The 23763-nt window shown below is 41.6% G+C and overlaps 2 protein-coding genes across 2 annotated transcripts; both read right to left on the bottom strand.

Moving 5' to 3' along the window:
- Nucleotides 1-1571: 1571 nt before the first annotated feature.
- Nucleotides 1572-9602, bottom strand: igf2b (insulin-like growth factor 2b). The gene is made up of 4 exons (XM_028584798.1): nt 9409-9602; nt 8322-8472; nt 6521-6702; nt 1572-5081 (listed from the first exon to the last, which is right to left on the bottom strand). Exons 1-4 carry the CDS (start codon nt 9481-9483, stop codon nt 4845-4847), a joined length of 645 nt encoding a protein of 214 aa, XP_028440599.1. The 5' UTR covers nt 9484-9602; the 3' UTR covers nt 1572-4844.
- A 2502-nt stretch (nt 9603-12104) lies between these two features.
- th (tyrosine hydroxylase) lies at nt 12105-18400 on the bottom strand. Its single transcript, XM_028585345.1, has 13 exons — nt 18317-18400; nt 17638-17838; nt 16547-16721; nt 16334-16422; nt 16147-16214; nt 16002-16052; nt 15170-15315; nt 14903-15038; nt 14300-14369; nt 14163-14219; nt 13052-13147; nt 12782-12915; nt 12105-12264 (listed from the first exon to the last, which is right to left on the bottom strand). The coding sequence occupies exons 1-13, from the start codon at nt 18398-18400 to the stop codon at nt 12105-12107; spliced, it is 1467 nt and encodes a 488-aa protein (XP_028441146.1).
- Between the last annotated feature and the right edge of the window lie 5363 nt (nt 18401-23763).

The raw sequence follows: 23763 nt of genomic DNA, 5'->3' as shown, positions 1-23763 counted from the left end.
GCATGATTGTGTATATATCTATTATATTTTTGAAAGCATGCACTTCCAGTTGAGTGTTTTTCCCTCATTTTGCAGGGTGACAAACTTCTTAGTAGGGCAATAAGGATTCATGAGACAGGAAAAGGTGATTTAATTGGGCGATTTATGACCATAAAACACAGAACACAAGCCCCTTTACTATGATAGCCAACTATCTTCTCCGCTTTCCCAGAAGCAACACATGTGTATCTCATCACTGTAAGGCAGAACGTTGCCCTCACGCCAAAGAAAAAGAGATTTCTGACTCTCCTTGTTGTAAAGTTCAAACTCTTTGATGCCAACCTATAACAGAACAGAGAGCTACAGTAGCAACTCTGCTGCACCAAGATAACCCCAGTGCCTGAAACGGTTCCATTCTGGGAACAAAGATCATGTACCGTAAATCTGCCCGGTAACAGACATCCCATGGGTGGGTATGGGCATGCATGTCAACAATGAAAGGTTGTGCCATTTTCAGAACATGCATGTGTTAATTTGAGACATGTTGGTTACTAAACTTAGCCACTGAAGTGGAGCTTGCTCCAGTAGTTAGCAAGCCGCTGGAGGATGGAGGGATGGATGTACGGATGGGTGTGTCAGAGGCAGTGAGAACAGGTCGGGTTTAGTGTGGCATGCAGCAGAGGAAATACTGGGGAGTTGTGGCCAGCCTGCTTGCCACTCTGTGAGTGCCGATTTCCACTTTGGCACACTTTGCCCTTTTACAGAGCAGGAGACAGACAGACAGAGGCTACATCCACACAAAGACATTTTTGTTTAAAAACGGATATCTTTTGCAACTATTACGTCTGGTGTCCACACTATTCCAGCATTTCCGCACCCCTAAAACTAAGACAACACAAACAATGCTGACCACGTGCGACTTTGAAAACTACGGGGTTGCGTTGTAGTCTGGATGGGGAGAAACGGAGACCTTTGGAAACCAGTCTTATCGGTTAGGTAGGCTTACACATCTTGGCGTCGGTCCAAGCACATAAATCCCTGGTCTTATTTTTCACCACTGTTGTTCTTTCTACAAAGTATTTCCTGTATTTTCAACTTATACATCCATGGTTTTCAAATGGAGAGTAACGTCAGACAATCTGCTTCCTGTTTAAAGCAGCTAGTTCATGCCCAATGTATGTGAATGGCCACGTGATTTGCCTTGTCAGGCGTGTTAATATGGACGGAGATCATTTTTGATACAGAGCCCAAATGCTTTGTGTGGATGGAGATTGTTTTTGTTTCAAAATGAAAGCGTAGTGGTGTTGATGTGGCCATAGACAATCGTGGACTGAGGCAGAGGGGGAGAGAAAAGAGAGGGGGAAGGGGGAAGGGGGAGGGGTGGGTGAGAGGAAGAGTGAGGGTGCTAAGAGCAGCTGGTGATCCTCTGCAAGGCTTTAAGATGTAATAAATAATTTACAGGGTACATAAGGTTTAATTGATATAAAAAGATTTCAAAAATGGCTCTCAAGCTCAACACAACGAAAAGCGTAAACAAACACGCCCGAGACAGGCAAGTACACTGAACAAAGCAGTAACTCTTTTAGACATTGTATGTTTGATAAAATGTTTTTTTTTATTGATATTAAAAATGAAAGTACATGAATTGTGCATTTCGGACGTTCTAGCGTGCAGAGGTTAAATCAATAAAATACACACAGGCTGAGTGAGCTACTGACACAGAAAAAGTTGCCATTGCTCGGCAAGGTATCTCTTCATATTCAGCGAAAAGAAGTGGTTGTCTTTCACGCCATTCATAAGAACACTAGAGTAGCCTGTTTGAACATTACAATAGTGAATGAATGCAGTCCTAGCAGGAAAATATTGAATAAAATAGAAAATATAATAATAATTTTATCAATAATAATAATAATATAATAATAATTGCACTGCCTGCTTTGTTGCACAACTGAAGTAGAATATAATTAGAGACAGGACGCAGCCTTGATAATTGAGATCTCTCTGACAGAAGATATAACGTATTGGCTTGACTCTTCACTACAGTCGGGCGAGTATCCATTAAGTCTCCATTTCATGGGTGACGCATGACACAGTGGAGGAGGAAACTATAATGTGGCACAGAATGACCTTGTTTCTGACATGGGCTTTAGTGGTTTTGTCACAGAGAGCTGTATCATTGTGGCCAGGTATGGGCAACAACCTCAGCTGCCTTTCCAAAACAGGATTAGCACTGACACCCTGCCCTTCTCCCTTGGAGAGCACAGATTTTTTTTTTTCCTGAGTGCTTCAGAAATGGTTTTAGCGTGATAGCCCTTCATCAAATGCATAATGGATAGATGACTGGAAGATTGTTGAGGGGTGAATGGCAGGCTAACAACCCCCCCACCTCCTTGCCATGCAAATACAGATACATACTGTTGATGCATAAGATCAGGGGCATTGTCTTTTACAAACAGAGAAGAAAGGGCAGACAGACAGACAGATAGACAGTGAGGTGTTGAGCGATGATAAGCTCTCCTTAATAGACAATGACCTTTGAAGGTTACTAGCATCATAGCAACATCATTACCTCCAATTAAGGCATCGACACAATGACTTGTGTAAGTCACATTTAAGCTAAACCCTAAAATCTACAACTGACCGGACAGTTATGGCCTCATGACCGAAACCAATGCGTGACAACATCAGTGGCACTGGCACACAGGCATGCTCCTTAGAAGATCATAGGACACCATGCACAATTCCAAAGACACGGTTTAATGAAGGATGATCATTCTCCTGCCATCAATACTAAAGTGGCTTCAAAACATAGTGGGTTTGAGTACAATCACTGTTGAACAGTTATTTTTCCAAGAATAAAGTCACTCCTTGATGCTTTTCTTTTCACAGATAACCCCTGACAGGCTTCTGGAAATCCATGCAGACCAACGTATTCAGAGTATGTGCCTATTTCTGTGACATAACATGCCTAAGCAATCCAGGCTATGCTGCTGTTAAAATATTAATTTAAAGTAACTATGGCAAACGAAAAAGGAAAAAAAAGACATTATTTTTGGTACAAAGCATCTACAAAAAGCCTTACAACTCCAATTGGAAAACAGAGATCATACAAAATAAATCCGTCAGTTGAGCATCAGTGCTACGTATATTATTTGGACCAATTTTTCAAATATATTTTATAACAAAATAAATAATGCCTTTATACAGTGCCCTTATTTGTATTTCAACAAACAAACAAAAAAGCTTGGCGGCTCATTACGCAAGATACAGCTCAGACTAAAGGAAAATAACACAACGTCCCTGGAAACTAATTATATATCTATATATATATATAGAGATGTATATATATATATATATTCAAGTATTTGTTTTCAGGCAAAAGCATGTGAATACTACTGATATACAATAACAATAAAATGTTAGTTGACATTATTGCTGTTTTTTTCCCTTTGAATTGAAATTTTGTGCCATTAGAACTGTAAAATAACATCACAACAATAACCATGGAAACAAAAATAAAAGCCTAACTTGGAAAAACAGGAATGTCACGGTACCAGAAACTGACGGGGTTTTCCTTTTTTTTCATTGAAACATTGATATGAAAAGAAAACAGAAAAAAAAGACAAAATAAAATATAATCATCATTATCCCACTTGCTCTTTGTCCATGCCATGTTACTTCCTGTCAGAGCAGTCTGCAAAGCCATAGCAAACAGGAAGTCCCAGAACTGTAGTACTGTCTCAATCCAGGCGGTCCACGGTGTCCCATATTTGTCCTCACACTGCTCCCTGTGTCTGGCAGGGACAGGAAGAACAGGGACTGGGTCTCAGGTCCTCCTTGCCGCTAATGCTGGCAAGCTATTGATGAGCAGCCGCTAGCACTCGCTGTGAGCCTAGATGCCGACACAGCCCATATTTTTCTCAGTGACACTTCCCCCTTTACATTGCCACTGCCAGGAGCTCCCCCATATCCTTTATCTTCCTTTTTTCAAAAGTCACACTTTCCTTAAAACGGAAAGTTTTAATATTCATTCAAAGAAAAAAAACGTGCTTTTCAACCTCTTCTTTGAGTCCATTCCCAAAGCTAGCACCATGACATTTTTTTAAGCTACACGTTCATTGTTCATAAAAAAATAGTGCCATTTTTTTCTTTACTTTGACGTAATCCGTGGCAATGTGCAATTTTGCAGACTCTTTTCTGCTTTTTGTTTGTGATCAAAAGGTGCTGGAACAGGAATCTAATTTTACAAAATAATTCCTTACAGTGTGGAAGTCCCTTTATAGGTAAAGGTGCAAACTAATAAGAAAAAGAACTAACAGAGATTTTCTTTTTGCCTCAGGAAAAATGATGTGGAATGGATTATTTCATGCAAGCTGCTCTTCACTTTCAGTTGTCTTCCAAAAGGACAAAAAAAACCATTCCGCTGGGTGTCCTCTTGACACTTGCAAACCACAGATCTCTTTCATCTTCTTTTCTCCCTTCCCTTTTCTCTTTTGCTTAAGGATCCACCTGAATTGCATTCAGCCGAATTGTTAACTTTTTGTTCATCATTTGTGTTTGTGCCTTTGTGTCAGTGACTGAAAAAGAGAGGGAGCTAAAGAGTTCAGACAGGAAGAATATGAAGGCATGTTTGTGTGCCGGAGGAGGGTGGGTGGGTGGGGTTGAAGGGGGCATAAGAAAAGGGCCAGGGGGTCAAGAAGTAGTGGATGAGCGCAGGGGAGGAGGGGGATTGTTGGTGGGCTCGGACAGGGCAGGGGAGGTCAAAGAGGACTGCCACAGAAATGACGTCAGAGACAAAGCTATAATCCCCTAGTCTTTTTTTTCTCCCTCCAAACTCTTGTCTGTGCAAAGGGCTGGCAGCGGGCTCATTTGTGGTTGACATAGTTGTCCGTGGCGAGCAAGACAGGAGGCAGTTTGCTAGGCAGGCTGATCAGGGGCCTGTGGAAGACTGCCTGCTCCTGGGCTTTGATTTTCTCCGCCTGCCTCCGAAACTTTTTGGCCCTCAGGATGGCGGGGACACCCCGTCGGAGCCGCTGGGCCGCTTTCCTCTGCCACACCTCGTATTTGGAATACTTCATGGTCACATGCTTCCTTGGGACTTCCTATCGTGGCGTGCAGGCCAAAATAGAGGAAAAAGGGAAAAGAGGGAGTCAGTTCATTAGTTGTGATAAGATACTGTTGCAAGTGCTTATTAAAATGGAGGAAAACCTTGTTTATTTTGCAAAAACATTCAGTCATTGTTGGGCCAGTCAAATGGAAATCAATTGTCATTCTTATAGCGTTGCGCGTCATAACAGACTCGCCTTGCCTCCAACTTGCCCTTGTTTTGGTTTCCTTGACTGAAAGAAGCTGTCAACAAGCGCTTAGTTCAGCCTCTTTAACATACTGTCAAAGGGAAGGGCGGTCACTCGCCTCATATACATCTGAGGAGCACGTCGTTGTTCACCCAACGACCCGCTGAACTGACTAACCTCCGCAGACCAAGAAAACGCCACATAAACACATTGTCATTTCAAATCTTCCATTCTTACACAGCTTTTAAACAGTGTTAGGTGTTTAGCTGAGCACCACAGATTGAGACAAAGTGGGAGTGTTAGCAGCGAAGCTGGAATTTATGCGTGAGTAGCCAGTGCTCCTTCTGAATGGCTTGTTTTGGTCCTGACACTTGAAGTGTGTTTATCCCCCTTCATTCACTCCAGGCCTGCTCAATAGCCTAAGAACAGCTGGCCCTCAGAGCAGGCTGTACCCATCAACTCTCCCTGCCCACACAAGCTAGGGACATGTCCCAACTAATTCCCTTACAATTCTCTTCCCTTCTTTTTTTGGCATTTCAGAAAGAGTGCAAATTACTTTCCTCTGGACCGTCACGTATTATTATTTTTCTTTACAGCATCTCATGCCACTGCAACGATACTGATTTTCTAACACGTTAAAGCAGAAACATTATAAACATCTTCCCAGCCTTGTCTAAAGGAGGGTTGAAGGGATTTGAAGAGACCTGGAAAGCAGCCACAGCTCAGTCTTGTGATCGCAGTGAAAAGACCAGAAACGCTTTGATGATTTCCTTGAATGTTTGTGACATATTTCAGAGAAGCTCTGCTGGCCAGGTCAGGTGTTTTTGACCGTGCAGATCAAAACGCATGCCAGTTTCGGGGAGCTTGCTGTTCCGTGACTAATAATCACACACTCGGAACACACTGTTTTGTTACAGACCAGCAGTCTCTTAACATCTCACAGACTTTCTCTCTTTCTCTCACACAAGTCTGTGAGTATGACTCTGCCTTTTTTTGAATATAATGAGCTGTGACCGTCTTGATGTTTTCCACGATGGTCAGCGCTTTGCATGGAAACTAACTGCTTACCAATGACCGTTTTAACCAGATAAACCTGTCTTTGCGTGAGTCTTAGTCTGTACACAGTGTCAGGGACATAGGGGTGAGGCTCAGAGGTGAGTGGAGGCGCAGGAGATGGGAGGACAGATAAGAACGAGGATTAAAATAGTTTCCCATACTGGTGTGTTATTGTTGTTGTTGAGATGTACCTGTTTTAATGCGGGCATCACGGGTATGACCTGCAGAGAGGTGGCCGACACGTCCCTTTCGGACTTGGCGGGTTTGGCACAGTACTGCTCCAGCAGGTTGAGGTCACAGCTACGGAAACAACACTCCTCTACGATCCCACGGTTCTGGTTGCGCCGGTTGTTACCCCTGCTGGTTGGCCTACCTGAGGAGAAACACAACGAGGGATGAAGAAAGGCCATGAGGAGGGCGAGGTTAAGGCCTGAGAACGCAACACTGGCATCGGTAACGAATCTAGGTTGTTTTCGCAGGATTACTTCGACAATCATAGCAGTCCATGGAGCAAAGAGGATAAAAGGAAATCTATGACCAACTGCAACAAATCTTTTTGTTTGTAGAGGATAATCTGATTAGGGCTATCGTCCGTTAATGAGTGAATACACAAGTAAACACCCTGTGCTGTAGACACCAAAAGAGAGCGATGGAGACCGACAGCTAAGCTCTCAGACAGACCTTTGGGTGAGCAAATACATAAAATGGAAACTCTCCTGTGACCTTGTCCTTTGTCAAGTCAGTATAGATAAAGAGGATGAGGAGGGAGAGAGGAGAGGAGGGGCAGAGAGGTAGAGAAAAAAATAGGAGAAAATGGATCAGTGCAGAGAGAGAGGGGGGGGTTGTGTGAGGGTCAAAAGAGGGAAGGGAGGGAAAGAATGCAAAACAAAAGAGGAAGAGAGTGGAGACATGGGAAAGAAAGGTATCGAAGAACAAGGTGAGGTGGTGGAGGGTTAGCACGTTGGAAGTCCTGCGCCCAAATCTCACGAGAGGAAAGGCTAGATCTGATTGCAGGAGGAGGAACATGAGAGAGAAAGAGAGGGCGATCCAGGGGGAGGAGAAGGAGAAGTGAAGGCGGAGGGAAGCACGTCTATGTTGGCCTAAATTGGATAATAATCTTCATGATTGGAGAGAAGCTTCTGCGGCAGGCAGCACACAAAGAAACCGCCTGCCTGTCAAAAGGTGAAAAGCACAGGGTGGGCCAATATTTCAATGAAAAAAAAAAGCAGCTATACCAGAGGAAGGTGAACTCCTGTATGTCACAAACAGAAGCTTATCCATTTGAGGATTAACAACCACCACGATGCGTTCACGTAACGCTTTACAGCTATCCCCATCGTCACTACAATGGAAGCAATAATCAGAAGTGATGTTAATGAGCCGTCCTCTTAACCTGACATCAAAAACAGCCCCCCCCCCCCCCACCCTCCGAATCATCAGTGTGGCCTGGGAACATTGGTGCTGAGGTGACTGGTATGCCTCTTGGGGTGCTATTACTTAACTGGTAAACAAGCGGCCCATTGTGTCGCGCTGTGTCGTGTGTGCCTTCACAGCTCGCCGGCCTTTCATATGCAACTAGGGTTATATAGCCTACGGGCTTTAGGCAGAATGCGCACCCTCAGCAGAGCAGATCAGCAGCCTGGACGAGGTCTTGAGACACACAGCTGGCAATAATCTCCCTCTCTCTTTTCGCTTTCTGTCTCTTGGTCAGTGTGTCTGTGTGTGTGTCTCTGTGTGTGTGTGTGTGTGTGTGTGTGTGTGCGTGCGTGCTCGCGCGCGTGTGTCGAGTGCGCGAGGAAGAAAAATACCAAACACGCATACCACACAGCCACAGACAAAGCGATAGCCTCAGCTATCCAAACAGATGTGTGCGAATGAACAACCGAGAGACTCAACAGAGGGACATAAAAAAAAAAAAAAAAAAGCGAAAACAGCGTTTGTGCGGCCCATTGTGCAAATGTAACATAAACATGTGCTGGGATTGAAACCTACTGAAATAGAAGCCTCTGTCTTCACAGACAAACTGCAGCGCATCCACCAGCTCTCCCCCACACAGCGTCTCCGCCGAGGCTATCTCCACAGCGTAGAGCGCGAGGGACAGTGCAAACAGCAGCGCGCGACTGGACGAAGACATCTTCTTGACCTGCAGACAAAAAACACACACACACAAACACACATTTCAGAATAAAGCACCGGATCAACAAATGCGACCACACATTTCAAAAGTGATGACAGAAGAAATCTCCGATGACAGCCAGATGTTGCCCTTTCAGTGTGATATAAGAGGAGCCACTCTGTTCGCGTTCACGTTTGCATGCATGTAGCCTACAAGACGGAACTTCCAGTGTTAAATACTTCCAATGTTACATGTTTTTTTTCTAGGTCGGCTTTTGAACTACCGGTATGCATATTGCGAGCGGAAAATGATGCCCCCCCCCCCACACACACACACACACACACACACACACACAACTGTTATCAGCCGCTGTCACGGTGCTGCACCTGAGAGAAGTGCTTATTCTGGGGGAAAAAGTTAGACGGTATCTGTGGCGTTCTCACTCTTACACAACTCCCCAGAAGTTGCGAGACCGGCTGCTCGATAGTTAACGATCTGAAAAGCCAGACTCAGCATCTATTTTCCCCTTGCTCACCCTGCGGTGAGCTCACTGACCCTCAGACCGACCGCCCCCTATCTGTCGACAAAAAAGACCAGCTGTTTGCTCCGAGTCCAGCGAACGGTGCACCATCCAGACGAGAGAAGAAAACAAAATACATCTCAGCTATTTTTCTGCGCCTATCCTAATCAGGTAACCTGTTGCACAAATGCTTCAAAGCTTCGGGCGCACTCCATGTCATTTGTGTATCTTGAACTTTCTCTGTTGCATGCAAATTAAGAGATGTCCGGTTGCTCATATTGCACACACACAAACAAAGATGGGATCAATGCAACGGCTCAGCCCGAGGCAGGTTTCTCACTTCTAAAACCAAGAAAAACATGGATATAACCCCGGCAGAGGTCTTGGTCAATACCCGCGCAGCACAGCCGGAGAGCATAAAACTATTTGTTCCCTCTGGTTACCTTCATTCTGCTGCTCTCCGTTCTCCGGCAGGTGTGGCAAAGTGAGTGGTGTCCGTGTCTTTGCTGGATCTCCATATCAGTTGGCAGTAGTCTAAACGTTGGGGGGGGGGGTGGGGGTTATTTGGTTGTAGAGATTGCAGGTGAGTTAATTTCCCAGTTGGTGCGGATATATGAGATGATGTGTGAAGGCTGTCCCAAAGACCAGGCGACAGGCAAAAGTTCTCAGGGAGTAGTATTATATACCCAAACACGCCCCTTACACCCACACCCCACCCCTTGCTCCTCCTCTTTACGCCTGGCAAAGAAAATAAGAAAGAAAGAAAAAGACGAATTGGTCCAGAGACGGTTTATGGAAAAGTGCTTAAAGGGAGAAAAAGAGAAAGAGAGGCAGAGTCACAAAATATGGAACAATTCCATAGGCATGTTTCCACGTTTACGCACTGTAACCTACAATCACAATGTTTACACACAGGACAGACTGAACAAGAATAGACGTAATTCCTCCGACTCCTAGAGAAATGTCAATTTCTCCGCCCTGCTGTGATTAAGATTGGCATTCGGAGTGGAAGCAGTGTGGCCAAGGTCTGCGGCTTTCCTCTGACTCAGGTGTATATGGAGTCACCGGGGTCAAGTGTTTCTAAGTGAAGGATGATTAGTGATGTTATCCTATACATGAAGGCAGGAGGATGATGCAGCAGCAGCAGCAGCAGGACTGACTGACTGACTGATGCCCAAGTGTCAAAACCTGTGGCCACTGTAAATGCTGCATCACATGATGAAATGATGAAGAATGTTATGACGTTGTTTGGCTGCTCACAAACTAAAAAATAATATATATATATATATATATATATATATATATATATATATATATATATATATATATATATATATATATATATATATTTTTTTTTGTTTTTGTTTTTAAGCTAATTAATGTAATAATCACACAGTGTGGATGACTGTTGAAAGTCTGGCAGAAAAAAAAAAAACTCTTCCAGATGTTGCCCAGGCAGATAAACAACAGACAAAAGTGACTGCATACATTGAGCTGCAGTAAGCTTTTCTTTTCTTCATTAAACTGTGGGTTCCTTTAGAAGTGTGGCTTCTGCGGAAAGTGAGGATCCGGACATGTCTTTAGACTGACACCTAGTGGTCTTGGGAGGGAACCTCCGTTTGTTTGTCTCAGCTTTCAGCAGGTTGGAAGGCATCAGCGAGCAGGAAGACAGCTGCCCGATGATCTCACAACCTGACCACCAGGAGCTCTATCCAGACAAACTCCCCAAGGTTCGTCCTTTAAAAGTGGTCCAACATTGTTCCATTGTCTCAGCAATAATCATAGAAGGTACTTTTTTATATTGTCCCAAAAAGCATATATACAGCAAAGTGGACCCATCCACATCCAAGTCTATTTTGGCATTCATATGTTCATTAGCTTGTTTTTAACATGTAATAACGTTGCAAGATAGCCCATTGTGATTGTAGGCAGGAGGAGAGCATTATGAAGATGTATTACTATGATAGGGTCAATAAGAATCTGCTGGGATTTTAGTATCGGAGAGGTAGGCCCACACCTTGCTGGACTGCTCCCTCTTGTGGCAGACAAACGTCAACTAGAATGAAGAATAACAAATAAGACAACGCTCTCAACTCACATAGAAACTATGCCGACCTGGGTGCTGGATCTTTAATGAAGATAATAGTTTATAAAGGCAATCAGGACAGTACTCCACTTAATACTTTTTATTGCCACAATAAAAATGATGTGTCAATAAAACGTGTTAATTGGAGTGCTGTCCTAATTGCCCTCATAAATTATTATGAATCCAAACATCGTTAAATGTGAGTCTGTAGCATTTCTTTCCGTTTGGTCAGACATGAGATGAACAGATAATAATGAAATATACGTGCATGTACATAATACATATACAGTATATATATACATATATATATATATATTTCTCAAGAGTTTCAGGACCAAATCCTTTATGAAATATTGAAAGATGACAGCCACATTTTAATTTGCAATTCTTTATTGTTTGATGGATTCGTTTAACTCAAGCCGCAATCAACAGTACATTACATGGAAAGTGTGTGATATTCATTTTATTATGTGTATTCACTGCAAGACAAAAAAAATAATCAAATACTGAATTCACATATCTGGAAAATAAAGCCTTTAACACAGCAGAGAGATATCTTTAATCTAATTAAAATAAATGGTTTAAATATACCCTTCAATATTTCTTTTAACATTGTGTTTTTTTTTTTTTTTGGATTTTAAAATAATTATACCATACCCATTTAGTTTTATTTTATACATTCATTACCACAGGTCCCTTTTGATTTTGGTTCAGAATTTGACAACAACACACTTTGCATTAAAAACATGAACGGTCTGTAAAACCTTATCATTTCACAAATGGATCCATACCCAGCGAGGCATTTAAACATCTTTGGAAACTTTGCCTGCAATGCGCTGTGTATTGAGGTTTTAATGGTTGCAACCTTGTCGGCCAACCAGCCAGCGAATGCAAGCAATGACTCATCAGAAACAGCATCATACTGGAGGTACAGCACAGAAAGATGATCACATCGGTCTCGATCGCACGTCGGACGACTCAGAGCGCGGCGGAGAGGAAGCGGACAACAGCCGAGGAGGCTAGGGGGGGGGGGTCGCAGACTGGGGGGCATCATCAAGACAAAACACTGAGAGCATCTGTCAGCATCTTGAGCTCGTCCTTCACACCCTCCAGGCCTCCTTGGATCTTCAGCGGGTTGTCCAGCACCTCCACGCTGCTGGTGTACGGATCGAACCTCACAGAGAAGGGACGCTTGATGCCAGCCACGTACCTCCTTGTCAGAGATAATAAAACCAAAAAGTAAGCCCTAAGAAGTCAAAGCTATTCATGAATATATGCTTTACAGCTGCCCTGTCTGAGAATTCCAACCCAACTACGTTCCTTCCTAGTCCTGTTGTTTATGCATATATACACTTAATAAAGATTGGAATATTCTGCATGTATCAGCACCACATAGAAAATCTGCTTCTATGAACCCAAAGCTTTTTTTTGGTTTGTTTTCTACTAGAGACCAAATGCTTTCAAAACACTCACTAAAGCTAATTGTTATGCAGGGCAACATTTGAACTGTAAGAAAGACTACATTAGTAACAGCTGTCTTCTGGCTGCTATGGCTGACCTATAAAAGTTTGTGGCCTCCGGGGTTGGCTGGTTGTTCTCTGACCTTAGAACATGTCCTTACATAACCCCCTTTCTCTCTCTGTTTTTTGTGCGTTTTAACTCTTCTCTCTGTCTCTGTACGTTCTTGTGTATTTGCATGTCCAAACAAGAACGCTTGTATGGTTCAATACCTGAATTTCTCCTTGGCATCTGAAAAACTCTCAGAAACAAAGTAGACGGGCTGGTACGTCTGGTCTTGATAGCTCTGCACTGCTGCAGCCTCTGGTTCAAACTCCCTCGTCTCCGGTTCATCAGACAGCGAGTGCTGGATTAAAAGTAAAAGATGGAGAATTAGCTGACAGCTCGGTTGGCTGTGATTGTAGCATTTTTTATTTTTTTTTTATTCAGGGAAAGATTTCAACTTCAAGCAGAAAAGCAGAGAACACATGCTTGGAACGCACCACAAGCTCTCCATAAGAGGAGAGCAGTCCAGCTCCGTAAGCCTTCACCTCACCGTTCTGTTTACACAAGCCATACTCCACAGTGAACCAGTAAAGCTGATGGGAGGGGAAAAAAACAAACATAAAGAGAGTGACTGAGAGTTGACAATGAATTTATATTTTGTCAAATTTTAGATAAAGGACTGGTAAAAAAGACTGTTAAATAAGGGATTTGGGGGAGGTGGGGTCAGAAAAGGGGGAGTGTGTATTTTTGTCTTCTGGCTGAAGGGAGGGTAGTCTTATAGTAGGGAGAGTAGGGGTGGTGGGGGCCCTTTCATTTATTCTTGACCCATGTTTATATTTTATTAGATTTCTTGTGAGACTTACCGAAAAACAGAAGACTGAATGGTTCAATTAAAATATTACATCCAGAAGATGCCTTTTGTGTGTGCCATGGACCATAAAGGTGGGTTTTGTCGTATGAAGAGGGCAAAGCATGTCTCTATATCTGTGATTTTTTTTTTTTTACAGTTCATCTAATCATCTAGTAGCTGGTAGAGCCATAATTTCAGTTTTAAGAAACAGTAGCAGACATTTTCTCTCTAAAGGGTGCACCACTTTTTCACAAGCCAACTAAAATAAAGAGCAGCAGGAATGCTTGGTAACAGAACGCCCCACACAAAACTTATGTTTTTCATTTGCTAGTTAGTAAAAACTCTATAATTTCACACAAAATATTGACTTTTAAAAGAGTTTATTGATTTTATAATGGTCGTCCAGAGTCTATGATCAGAATGGCTTCCATAGCGATGATCTGTTATTCATAGCAGCGGTCTGCTAATAAGAAATAACAGACTGTAAAATGCTATAATTGACCAATCAGAATCAAGTGTTGAACAAAGCTGTGTAATAAATTATTATATTACACTTGATATCGGGGCTGAGTTGGGATATATTGTTCTAATTTCTTTCTATGTCAAGGGGAGGGTTTACTTCAAAGCAAATATTAATAACACTAGGGAGGGTATTGGTTTAAAAAAATAAAATAAAATAAGGTTTAGCACCCCTCACCACCACAATCATTTTAGTACATTTCCTAACTACTGTTGGTGTTGGAGGACTGGAGTCTTACTGTGGACAGTTTCTCAATGTCTTCATCTGAAGCTCCAAGTGATGCCAGACCAAGGCTCTGGAACAAATAATCAATAGTTACCGAAACATAATAACACAGCATGGAAAATAAGTGTGCAGGGCCGTCCTCCCACTCACCTGTGAAAACTGGGCAAAAGTGCGGTCGGCCAGCATGGGGACGTGGCCCAGCAGTTCATGGACACAGTCACTGAAGAGAAAGAGAAAGACAGATTCAACTGGAACCATTCAAATTAAAATAAAAAAAAAACTACTCAGATAAATTTAACTAAATACAGACTTTAAGATCCGAAACTGGCAATTCCATCTGGTTGCATTACAAAACAATGGTTACAGAGTGAAAAACAAATCTGTGCAAACATGAGAAGTGAAGACAGAAGTTCAGTTCGGTCCAGATTTTCCTTTTTTTCCCTCAAAAAGTGAGGTAATTTAAACTGAAAGAACTGGAAGATAAATATAACTACTTATACAGTAAATAGAGAGAGCTTTTTCATTGAAATTCTAATCTATTTTGAGCTACTTGATTACTTATCACTAACTAGTTGTTTCATTTTGTGTGCTTTATTTTTCAGCTTTTTTTTTCACAAGTTCATCACTTTGTTTGTGTGCATGTTTTTGATCAAAATGACGTTCCAATAAAACGTTCCGAAATGTGACGCTGCACAACTGACTGATGGGATTTGATGCAATGAGCAAAGCAAGAGGAGTCACAGTTATACTCACGGCTCCGGGGAGTGCATAGGGGAGGAGGAGTGTCGGATGTACTGGGTGCACTGGAACACCCGGAATGCCAAACTGGCCAGAAAATCTCTAGCTGAGAGCAGACCTGCCACTGGACGCAGCAGGAACCCTGTACGCTCTGTGTGTGTGCGTGCGTGTGTGTGTTCAGGAGGTGGTAGATAAGGAGAGAGAGACAGAATCAAACCCTGTAGGGCTGATGGAAAGTGCAATCATTAATCATTTGTTCATTTTTTCTTCTCCCGTCTTTACCTTTAAGGAAGCATGACACGTCTTCCAACTGGGGAATGTTGTCTGGACTGTACCCACAATGCCTTTCCAGCAGACAGAGGGCCTCGAGGTATTCACTGCAGGCATGGGTGATGTACAAGTCCCTCAGAGTTGAGTAGACTTCCCTCCTAATTAGGGATACATTTACAGTACATTATAATTAAATTAAAAAAAAAGCTTCTCAAGCATAAACCAATATAAAAACCTTGTTTTAGGTATCGTAACAATGAATGAGCATAAAATCCACTGCAGAGTTCATTCATAAGTTGTGACTTCTATTCTCCTGTTCAATCAGTTTTATTTAAATGTGGCTTATCTTTATTTTCTATTTGATTCTCTTGTTTTATATTGTGTCTAAATGCCTTTTAAGTCTTTTAAGACTTCTTGTTGAAAGTTACTTTCCAAATACCTTTCCACCTGGTATTTCATAGAGTCGTAAATCTTCGGAGATGACTTTTCTTCTGGCTCAAACTGTCCAAGCCAAATGAACAACACCCATTGACATGTAAATTATTCCTGTCACGTCATGTGTTCCCAGCTCCCTGATAAATGTTGTGTTCAGACAAGCTCAAGGCGCACAACTAGACTGCTTTGATATTGCCCTCCATCTGTAACTCATTCATCAAAAATACCCATGAAAGACAAATCAAGATGAAACTGACTCAGCTTCAGATGGTGAGTGGACACAACAATGCTCTGATATTGAAACAACGGGAAGGTCAAACTGGCTGTTTGAAGAAAAAAATAACCACTTTGAATTCGGTGTTAATGTCACATCATGTATTGACTGCATTTTAAATGAGCATGCTCTTACCATGTGCCAATCTCTTCCTCTGTGTATTCCACTCTGGCAATCGGCTGCCCACTGAGGACAAACATATAGATGTATCAGAAACAATCAAGTATTAGCTTTTTTTTCTTATGTCTGTGCAGCATTCAGGCAAAAGACTGTATCTCACTGTCTGTATCTGAAAGCGATGTCTCCAATCATTTTCCTCCTCTGTCTGTAAGCAGGGTCTGTGTAGCCCTGTTTAAATCAAATATATCAAACGCTGATCGCATTTTCTGTGTCATGACATATTGGTCCAACAACATAAGCAGCCTAACAATGACAATTCTCCTCATACTGGAAAAGGGGTTACTTACAGGATGGTCTTGATCCAAGTCTGGATCAAATTTTGTGACCAGATGATGACATCTGTCCAAATCTGCTATTTTCTTTGGGAACCAATGAACTGGTACAGAAAAGGAAACAGATGCAGATACATTAAGTTTACTGCTGATTTTGTGATTACCTTAAACTTTCAATATTGAATGTGTTTCAAATGTTGTTTTGTAAAAGCAGCAAAATGGAGTTACATTTGACTTCTTTGGTGGTTTTGACATCCTCTGCGTTCCTCTTGATGGAGCTGATAAGAGTACTGACGTCTGAGAGGTGCACCTCACAGCGAACAAAGTACTCCAGGCCTTCCAGGCTGTCCTTTAGCTTCCGGCATGGTCGCGTCTCCAAATGTTGAATCTTAGCTTCAAATGTCTGAAACACAGTCAAGACACTGAAATGTAACTCCTGCAGCAGCAGTACTGGATTACATTCACAGCATGACCAAGGTGGGATGCAATCATGCAACACAGTATTTGAGACAAATATAACATGTGGAACATTCTTTTGAAGTCTGATGTAAAATGTGCATGGATGACAAGGAAAAAGTACGCCCAATTTTGTAGCAAGCTAAACACTTAAAAAAATATTGTTGTACATGTAACACTTGAAGCAGTACAAAATGCTCACTTTGGCTATGCTTCCTAATATAGTCACCACCCCCGGCCCCAGGTTGTCAAATGCTTGGAGCTTTAGAAGTCATTATCTCTAATAGATGATCAGGATTTCACTGTCCAGAAAATGAGATGCACTTGTCTACAATATATTTGTTAGTAAATGACACAGCATATGGGACATGTGTCTCCAAGCATGTTTAAATCTTCCCAAACCTTTTTGTGGTAACACTTTCTAATAAGGGTCATAAAGGAGAATCCCTTTGACTAATTACCTCATGGCTCCAGACGATCTGAACCAAAATCCACTTAACTTATTGTTAACATTTATGACTTGATGGCTAGTGACCCATGAGCCTAATAATGAGCCTAATAATATATGAATTTACTAACTGCATTCTTTCCAAGTAGACAGAAATAACTAACCAGTTGGAACCCATAGCAACCCAAAAATAGGTATTTTATCTCATTTATTTATTTTTTTTTTTTTTTAACAAATTATCTATTACGCCTTAGTAAATTACTTATAAACCATTCATGAATTCACGAGTTACAACTTATAAAGTCTTTATAGAGCGTGCCTTGTTAGAAAGTGGTGCCCCTATACCCCTTTTGGCCAAATTTGTATATCTCAAATACGCAAATATATCATTGTAATGTAAGTACTATTGCATTACCTCGAAAACCTTGAGTGTCCGCGACAGTGCAGGTGTCTTGGAGCTTCTTAAAGTGAAGAAGAGGTTGAGCAGCGCTTTTCCGTTGTCCTCCTCAAACACGATCTGCTCACTGGCCTCTGCAGCCTCTGCCGCTGCAGCGGCGGCTTCCCTATCCTTGCGCGCGTCCTCGATCAAGCTTTGCCGTCTACCGAGAAACCTTGACTGTTCCAAAAGAAAAAGAAAAAAAAGTATTGCGTACTGGATATGTTTTTACTGTTTTGTTTCAACTGTCTGAGCACACAGACACACCAACAGAGCGGGGGAACTGCTGGGATTTTCTTACTATTTGGATATCTCTTTGGATATTTGATGGGAGCGCCAATTATCTCCAAATGCGCATTAGAACAGAAATGCAATAAACATACGACACAGCTAAGAATAAGTAGCTGCCACAGCGAACATTTCAGCTGATATTAGGTGTCAATTGCTGTATGTTTTTTTTTTTGTTTCTATAGAGGGCATCAGGCATCGCCGCTGCGTAATGGTCACCTCGCCAAGCACTCTGCGCGCAATACATTGGTGGTCCTCTGGATTTCATTTAGACATATCACTAGAAACACAATTACAGGTTTTTGATTATAATTGAAAATTAAAAAGAAAAACTAAATAAGAAAACGTGGCTATTTCTGATATTTCTTACCGTGATGGAGTCAGACCTCTCCAGCTCTGATGCTGCTCTGCGGATGCTCTTTGTGGAGGACGTGGAGCTGCTTGAAAGGGGCATCTTCAGGCGCAGAAGTCTTCTGTCTTTTTTTGCGTGTCCAAGTGCGACTTTAAGTGGCAGTGTAGTTGTGGCGCTCTCTAGACCTCTCAGGCTGTGCTGTGCGCCCAGAGCTTTTCTTTTTTTCATACAGGTTCCCTCTTTTTATGGGGTCATTTGTTTGCAGTTTCTGACGTCAAACACGCTAATCTCGCTGTAATCAATCATTGCTCAGAATCTACCGGACACATCCCAACCTGGAGCCATCTATATTCAGTTAATATGACATTTTGTAAAATCTACACGAGCATTTTCCTCATGTTTGGCACTTTTTCAGTGGTCTTTAAAAAAAGTACAATGAGTTTACAACAACATCAAACACAAGTTATATTCAAGTTATTACTTATGATTTATGTTTTATTTTGATAAACAATTTAGTTTCTTGATACGGTTTGGCATCTGTCTAAAACAATATACCACCAATATACAACCACCAGCTGGATACCCTAGTCAACTAACAATTTATTAATCGAATCTCTGTGCGTGCGTGCGTGCGTGCGTGCGTGTGTGTGTGTGTGTGTGTGTGTGTGTGTGTGTCTCCCACATGCGCAATATAGCAGCGGGCGCTGGGAGTTGCTACATCCCTAGAAGGCTCTAATTCGTTAATTCGCTGTAAAGTCGTTAATACTACTCTTTACCGTTGTCGCTCTTCATAATATGTAAATTTACAGCGCCACGGTTGAGCTGCTGCTCTGCCAGACCTACGTCTCATACAGACTGCCTTTTTCATCAGTATCTGACGCTGAGAACCACCAAGCATCAGTATTTGGCGACTTGGGAATGAGAACAGGTTGCCAGAGCATGTCTTTGCAGTTGGCTACCGAAAAAGTGATCATCTGCCTAAACTGATTGCTGTCTACAGGGTTGGGTAGTAACGGATTACGTGTAATCTGGATTACGTAATCAGATTACAAAAAATCAAGTAACTATAATCAGCCCTGATTACAATAAAAAAAATGTGTAATCAGATTACAGTTGCATTGCTGAGAATTACCTGATTACATTTTATCATGCAAACAATGCAACTTTTTTTTATGATAGCCTAACTATGTTTTAATTTAACAAGCAGTTCATTCGTTTGCCTAGATGTCACTATCATCCAATTGCCTGTGAAGTTTCTTGACATGAAAAAGGTTCAAATCAAAACTCAAGATGGAGGAGCAGTTGGGGTCGAAAGACTGTTGGAAAAAATGTGTTTACTAGTCGGCAATATCGCCACAACTTCGATTTAAAGACAGTGGAAAATAAAAATGTGTTTGTTGTGTGCAAGTTGTGCAAACCAAAAGTGCAAGTATTGTTAACGGCGCTAACATCTACTTCAAATCTGAAATGAAAATGTTTTAGACATTTAGTTTTAAACATTTAGTTTTAAACATTCAATATGATGTGAGAAAAGAGTTAAACAGATTGATATGAGGATATGTACGGAGAAACAGATATGTTCAGAGTAAAGAAAGTACTTTTTAGTTAGTTCACATAGGAATGCATTAAAGGTGCTCTAAGCGATGTCACGCGTTTTTTAGGCTACAACATTTTTTGTCACATACAGCAAACATGTCCTCACTATCCGCTACCTGCCTGTCCCCTGAACACACTGTAAAAAACCGCGGTCTCTGTAGACAGCTCAGGCTCCACAAACGGCAACAAAAACAAACTGCGCCAACCTGCACCACCAAACATAACAAACTGTTCCAGCCAATTACCGACAAGAAGTAGTTGGTTGAACCATCACTGCAGCAGCGTTAGCATGTAGGCTACTTCCACAATGCACGTTCATGAATGTTTCAGGAAGCACGGAAGGGAGGGGGAGGGGACAGGATGGGGAGGAGGGAGTGGCGAGCTAGCCTCCTTTTTGCATATTTATTGAAGTGATCTAAGAGTAATCCTAAAGTAATCAGATTACGTTACATGTTTTGGGTAATCCGACTGATTAAGTTACTGATTACAAATATTGGCATGTAATTTGTAGTCAGTGGATTACATTTCAAAGTAATCTGACCCAACCCTGGCTGTCTACCCTACATGCAAATGATGAAATTAATCGTACACAAACACGTTAGATCAATACCCAGGCTCTTGGGCTCTCCAACGTTGTTTTGGTGCCGCGGTTGCACACATTTCTCAGGCTGTTCGGCGTGCTGTAGCGGCTGCCCCTAGAGGCTGAGCCGGGCTCCCTGTGCGCCACAGATGAGCCGCAGCTGCGCCTGATTGAACTTATAGTTAGATAAAGTTGTGGGACAATTAACCAAATGCTGGGAGCCAAGCAATCGGCCCGTTCCAAACAGGCACTTCAAACGGGCCTGCACTAGTTACTAAAGTTCCAGGGAGGGCAAAAAAATGAAAAATACCATAATTTCGAATTTAGCCTGATGTCTTTTATTATAGTGAGTTGCGTAGCCTCACAGTAGCATCCATATATTCAGTTTACATGATCAAGTGAGTTGACCATGTTGGCATTTATCACATTATAGTTGATTTGTACAGTAACAGCTTGGCAGAGTGACCATTGAAGTTCAGGTGATTTTTTTTCATCATCATCATTTTCCCAGACATTGTATAGAATTTTAGGCATTCTATTATCTCCACCGGGGGAGCATGCCCCCGGACACCCCTAGATTTGGGCTAAGCTCCGAATGTTTATATCGTCTGGCTCCGCCCCTGCATTGAACGGTAAACTGCTACTGAAAGAGTAAGAAAACAAGCAGGTTTCAAAAGTAGTAATGGCTCATATTCGCCCAGAAAGCACCTGGGTTAACAAGCACAATAGAAGGCAAACAACAAATTATCTTCACTTCAACTAACCCTTGACAATAAAAAAACACAAAAAATAGACAATGAAACTTTAAAAATAGTGAAACAAATCTTGCACTAAATAGTTATATAATATCTGTGAAGATACATATACAGCTGTAAAACTGTATAAAATTTGAATCAAAGCTGGTCTGAGAAAAACTAAAATATAAGATGCAAAAGCAAGATGTTTTTTTAAAGTAGCAGCAGTTCAAAGTATCACCGCATTGACATCCAAGATTTGAGCAAGTGGAAACAAAGACAAAACTATTTATAAAATTTACACAAGCTGGTCCTTTGGCCTTCCCTACCTCCATTCTTCATTTTCTACTATTCTAGTCTTTGCTCCTACTTAGTAGTGACACCTGAATTCATTCTTAGCAGACATGTCAGCACACTCTTAAAGCTGAAAGGAATTTAAAGAGAAAATGTTAGATAGATTTAAGATATATTCTCTTTAAATAGAAGTGACACATTGCACAGTTGGAGGTGACACAGAGTAATAAATAAATAAATAAATATGCATAGTGCAGAATATTGTCCAGTGATGGCTCATATTGCAGAAACAGCTAGCAGTGCTACATTATGATGTTGCATTAAAGAGTCTGACTGCTGCTGAATTAAAGGAGCGTCCTTCGGTCACGCGTCCTGGTGTCACTCGCGCAGCAAATAAGGACATTAGGATGGAACAGCTTGTGAATTGCTTTGACTTAAAATGAAGCACATAACGTCCTCACTATGTCCCACTATGTTGAAGTAAAACTAAGTAGACTGCAAAGAGATTCTGGTGGTTTCATGCTAACCATTAACGCTTTAACCTTACTTCTTAAAAAAAAAGTTTGTTCGTGTTAGTTTGTTAGTTTGTGTTGACGCCTCAAGACGATCCTTTAATACCCTTAACATACAGTCAGCCTGATGTTTCTTTAGCTGTGAAGAGCACTTTTTTTTAAAGACAATTAATCCTGGACAAGATGAGAAGAGAGAGGGAGAAAAAACAGATTATGTAGGTTTTTAATCCTCTCAGCAGAGTATATCAGGCATCATTAGCTATGTAAGCACTGTTAAGTCAAAGAGAGGCCAGGCTTGCCTGTGGTGAACCACAGAGAGATGGCTGGAAGTGACAGAAAAACTGCTTGAGGACAGTCATAAGGCAAACTACTTGTCACTGGTTGATGACACTTTTGGGAGTGAATCGTGCTGTCCCACAATTTAAAATGACATTTTGATTGGTTTGGTTTAAAAAAAAAAAAATTTCTAGAGTTTATCCATGCATTACCATCATCATCATCATAAGGGAATGTTATAGACAATTACAGTTTTTAAAGCATTGTGAATTGGCCTAGTCTTTAAACAATAATCAGAGCTCTGAACTCGAGGGTTTTACATAAAGGTTAGACCAGAGAAAAGACAACTGCGGAAAATTAAGTCAATTTATCAGCTCAATCCAATCTCCACAGCTCTTCACAAATTAGATTTGATTGTGTAGAAAACACACGCACGCACGCACGCACGCACGCACACACGCACACACACACACACCAAAAAAAGAGTAGAGAGAAGAACACGTTGTTTTCCTGGGCCACTCTGTCTGTTTCTTACCTCAGCAACAACCACATCAAGTGAATTTGTAGTGTTTCTGGCTGAGGACTTTGGTGGTTAACATGATTCTGAAGTGATGTACGGTGCCCAGAGGCAAGCAGAGGTAAAAGGATTATCTCTGGCCACATGCTGCCACAGCAGCAACCTTGGGTGCAGAGAAGGCAAATGGGCCCCTGTGCCCCACCCCCTCCAACCTGAATACACAGGTTGAAAATGCTAAAGAGCACTGATGTAGCCCTGGGCACAGACAACGGCAGTTCCGTCCTTTATTGAGGGGACGACAGAGTGAGTACGAATAAAGAAAGATAAAGCAAACAGACAATGAGATAGAGACCACCTTTCCACTTTGTTTAAGCCTGTGTTCTGCATGGATACAAAGTAAATTGGTATATCTTTAGAAATGAAGCTTTGTTGTGTTTTTTTCTTCTATCTTGACCTTTAAATGAAAGTGGTATGACATAAAAGAACAATAGGCAGATTGACATTTATTCAAAGATAGGAATAATGACCGTTTTATGGTTTGTTCCATCCATGTCCTTCGAGCTGTTTATCATCTTTTTTAAAGCAATCAGAAATCTTACAAATGACTCATGGTTGTAGATGATAAGAACATTATGGTTACTTACTGCTTTGATAGTTCACAAAATATATTAAGGTTCCTCCAAGAAAGACATGTTACTGTAAAACAGCCAGGAAACTTTAGTCACTTAAAATACATCGGTGACTAAAAAATAACATGGATGAAATTGGGTATATTTAGAGTCCAGGGAATAAAAGAATATACATTAAAAAAAATATTCCAAACCACAAGAGAGTTAATCAGGGTTCAAAATTAGCACCATTTACCAGTCAAATGCTGGTAAATGCTTCCTCCACCAGCCAAAAAATGGCAATCAATTGAGTGGCTGGTAAAATGTAAACATTCACTTGCCATTTGG

The sequence above is a fragment of the Perca flavescens genome, chromosome 8, assembly GCF_004354835.1.
Source record: "Perca flavescens isolate YP-PL-M2 chromosome 8, PFLA_1.0, whole genome shotgun sequence".
NCBI lineage: Eukaryota > Metazoa > Chordata > Actinopteri > Perciformes > Percidae > Perca > Perca flavescens.
This window is presented reverse-complemented; position numbering and strand designations above follow the sequence as displayed.

Excerpts from the sequence above, each read along its gene's own strand:
- igf2b (XM_028584798.1), bottom strand. The coding sequence starts at position 9,483 with ATGGAGATCCAGCAAAGACACGGACACCACTCACTTTGCCACACCTGC. Across the intron at positions 6,703-8,321 it reads AGACAGAGGCTTCTATTTCA|GTAGGCCAACCAGCAGGGGT; the intron begins GTAGGTTTCAAT and ends GTTTCTCCTCAG. Across the intron at positions 5,082-6,520 it reads TGATGCCCGCATTAAAACAG|GAAGTCCCAAGGAAGCATGT; the intron begins GTACATCTCAAC and ends ACGCCACGATAG.
- th (XM_028585345.1), bottom strand. The coding sequence starts at position 18,400 with ATGCCCCTTTCAAGCAGCTCCACGTCCTCCACAAAGAGCATCCGCAGA. Across the intron at positions 16,722-17,637 it reads GGACACTCAAGGTTTTCGAG|ACATTTGAAGCTAAGATTCA; the intron begins GTAATGCAATAG and ends ACTGTGTTTCAG. Across the intron at positions 16,423-16,546 it reads AACCACCAAAGAAGTCAAAT|TTCATTGGTTCCCAAAGAAA; the intron begins GTAACTCCATTT and ends TTTCTGTACCAG.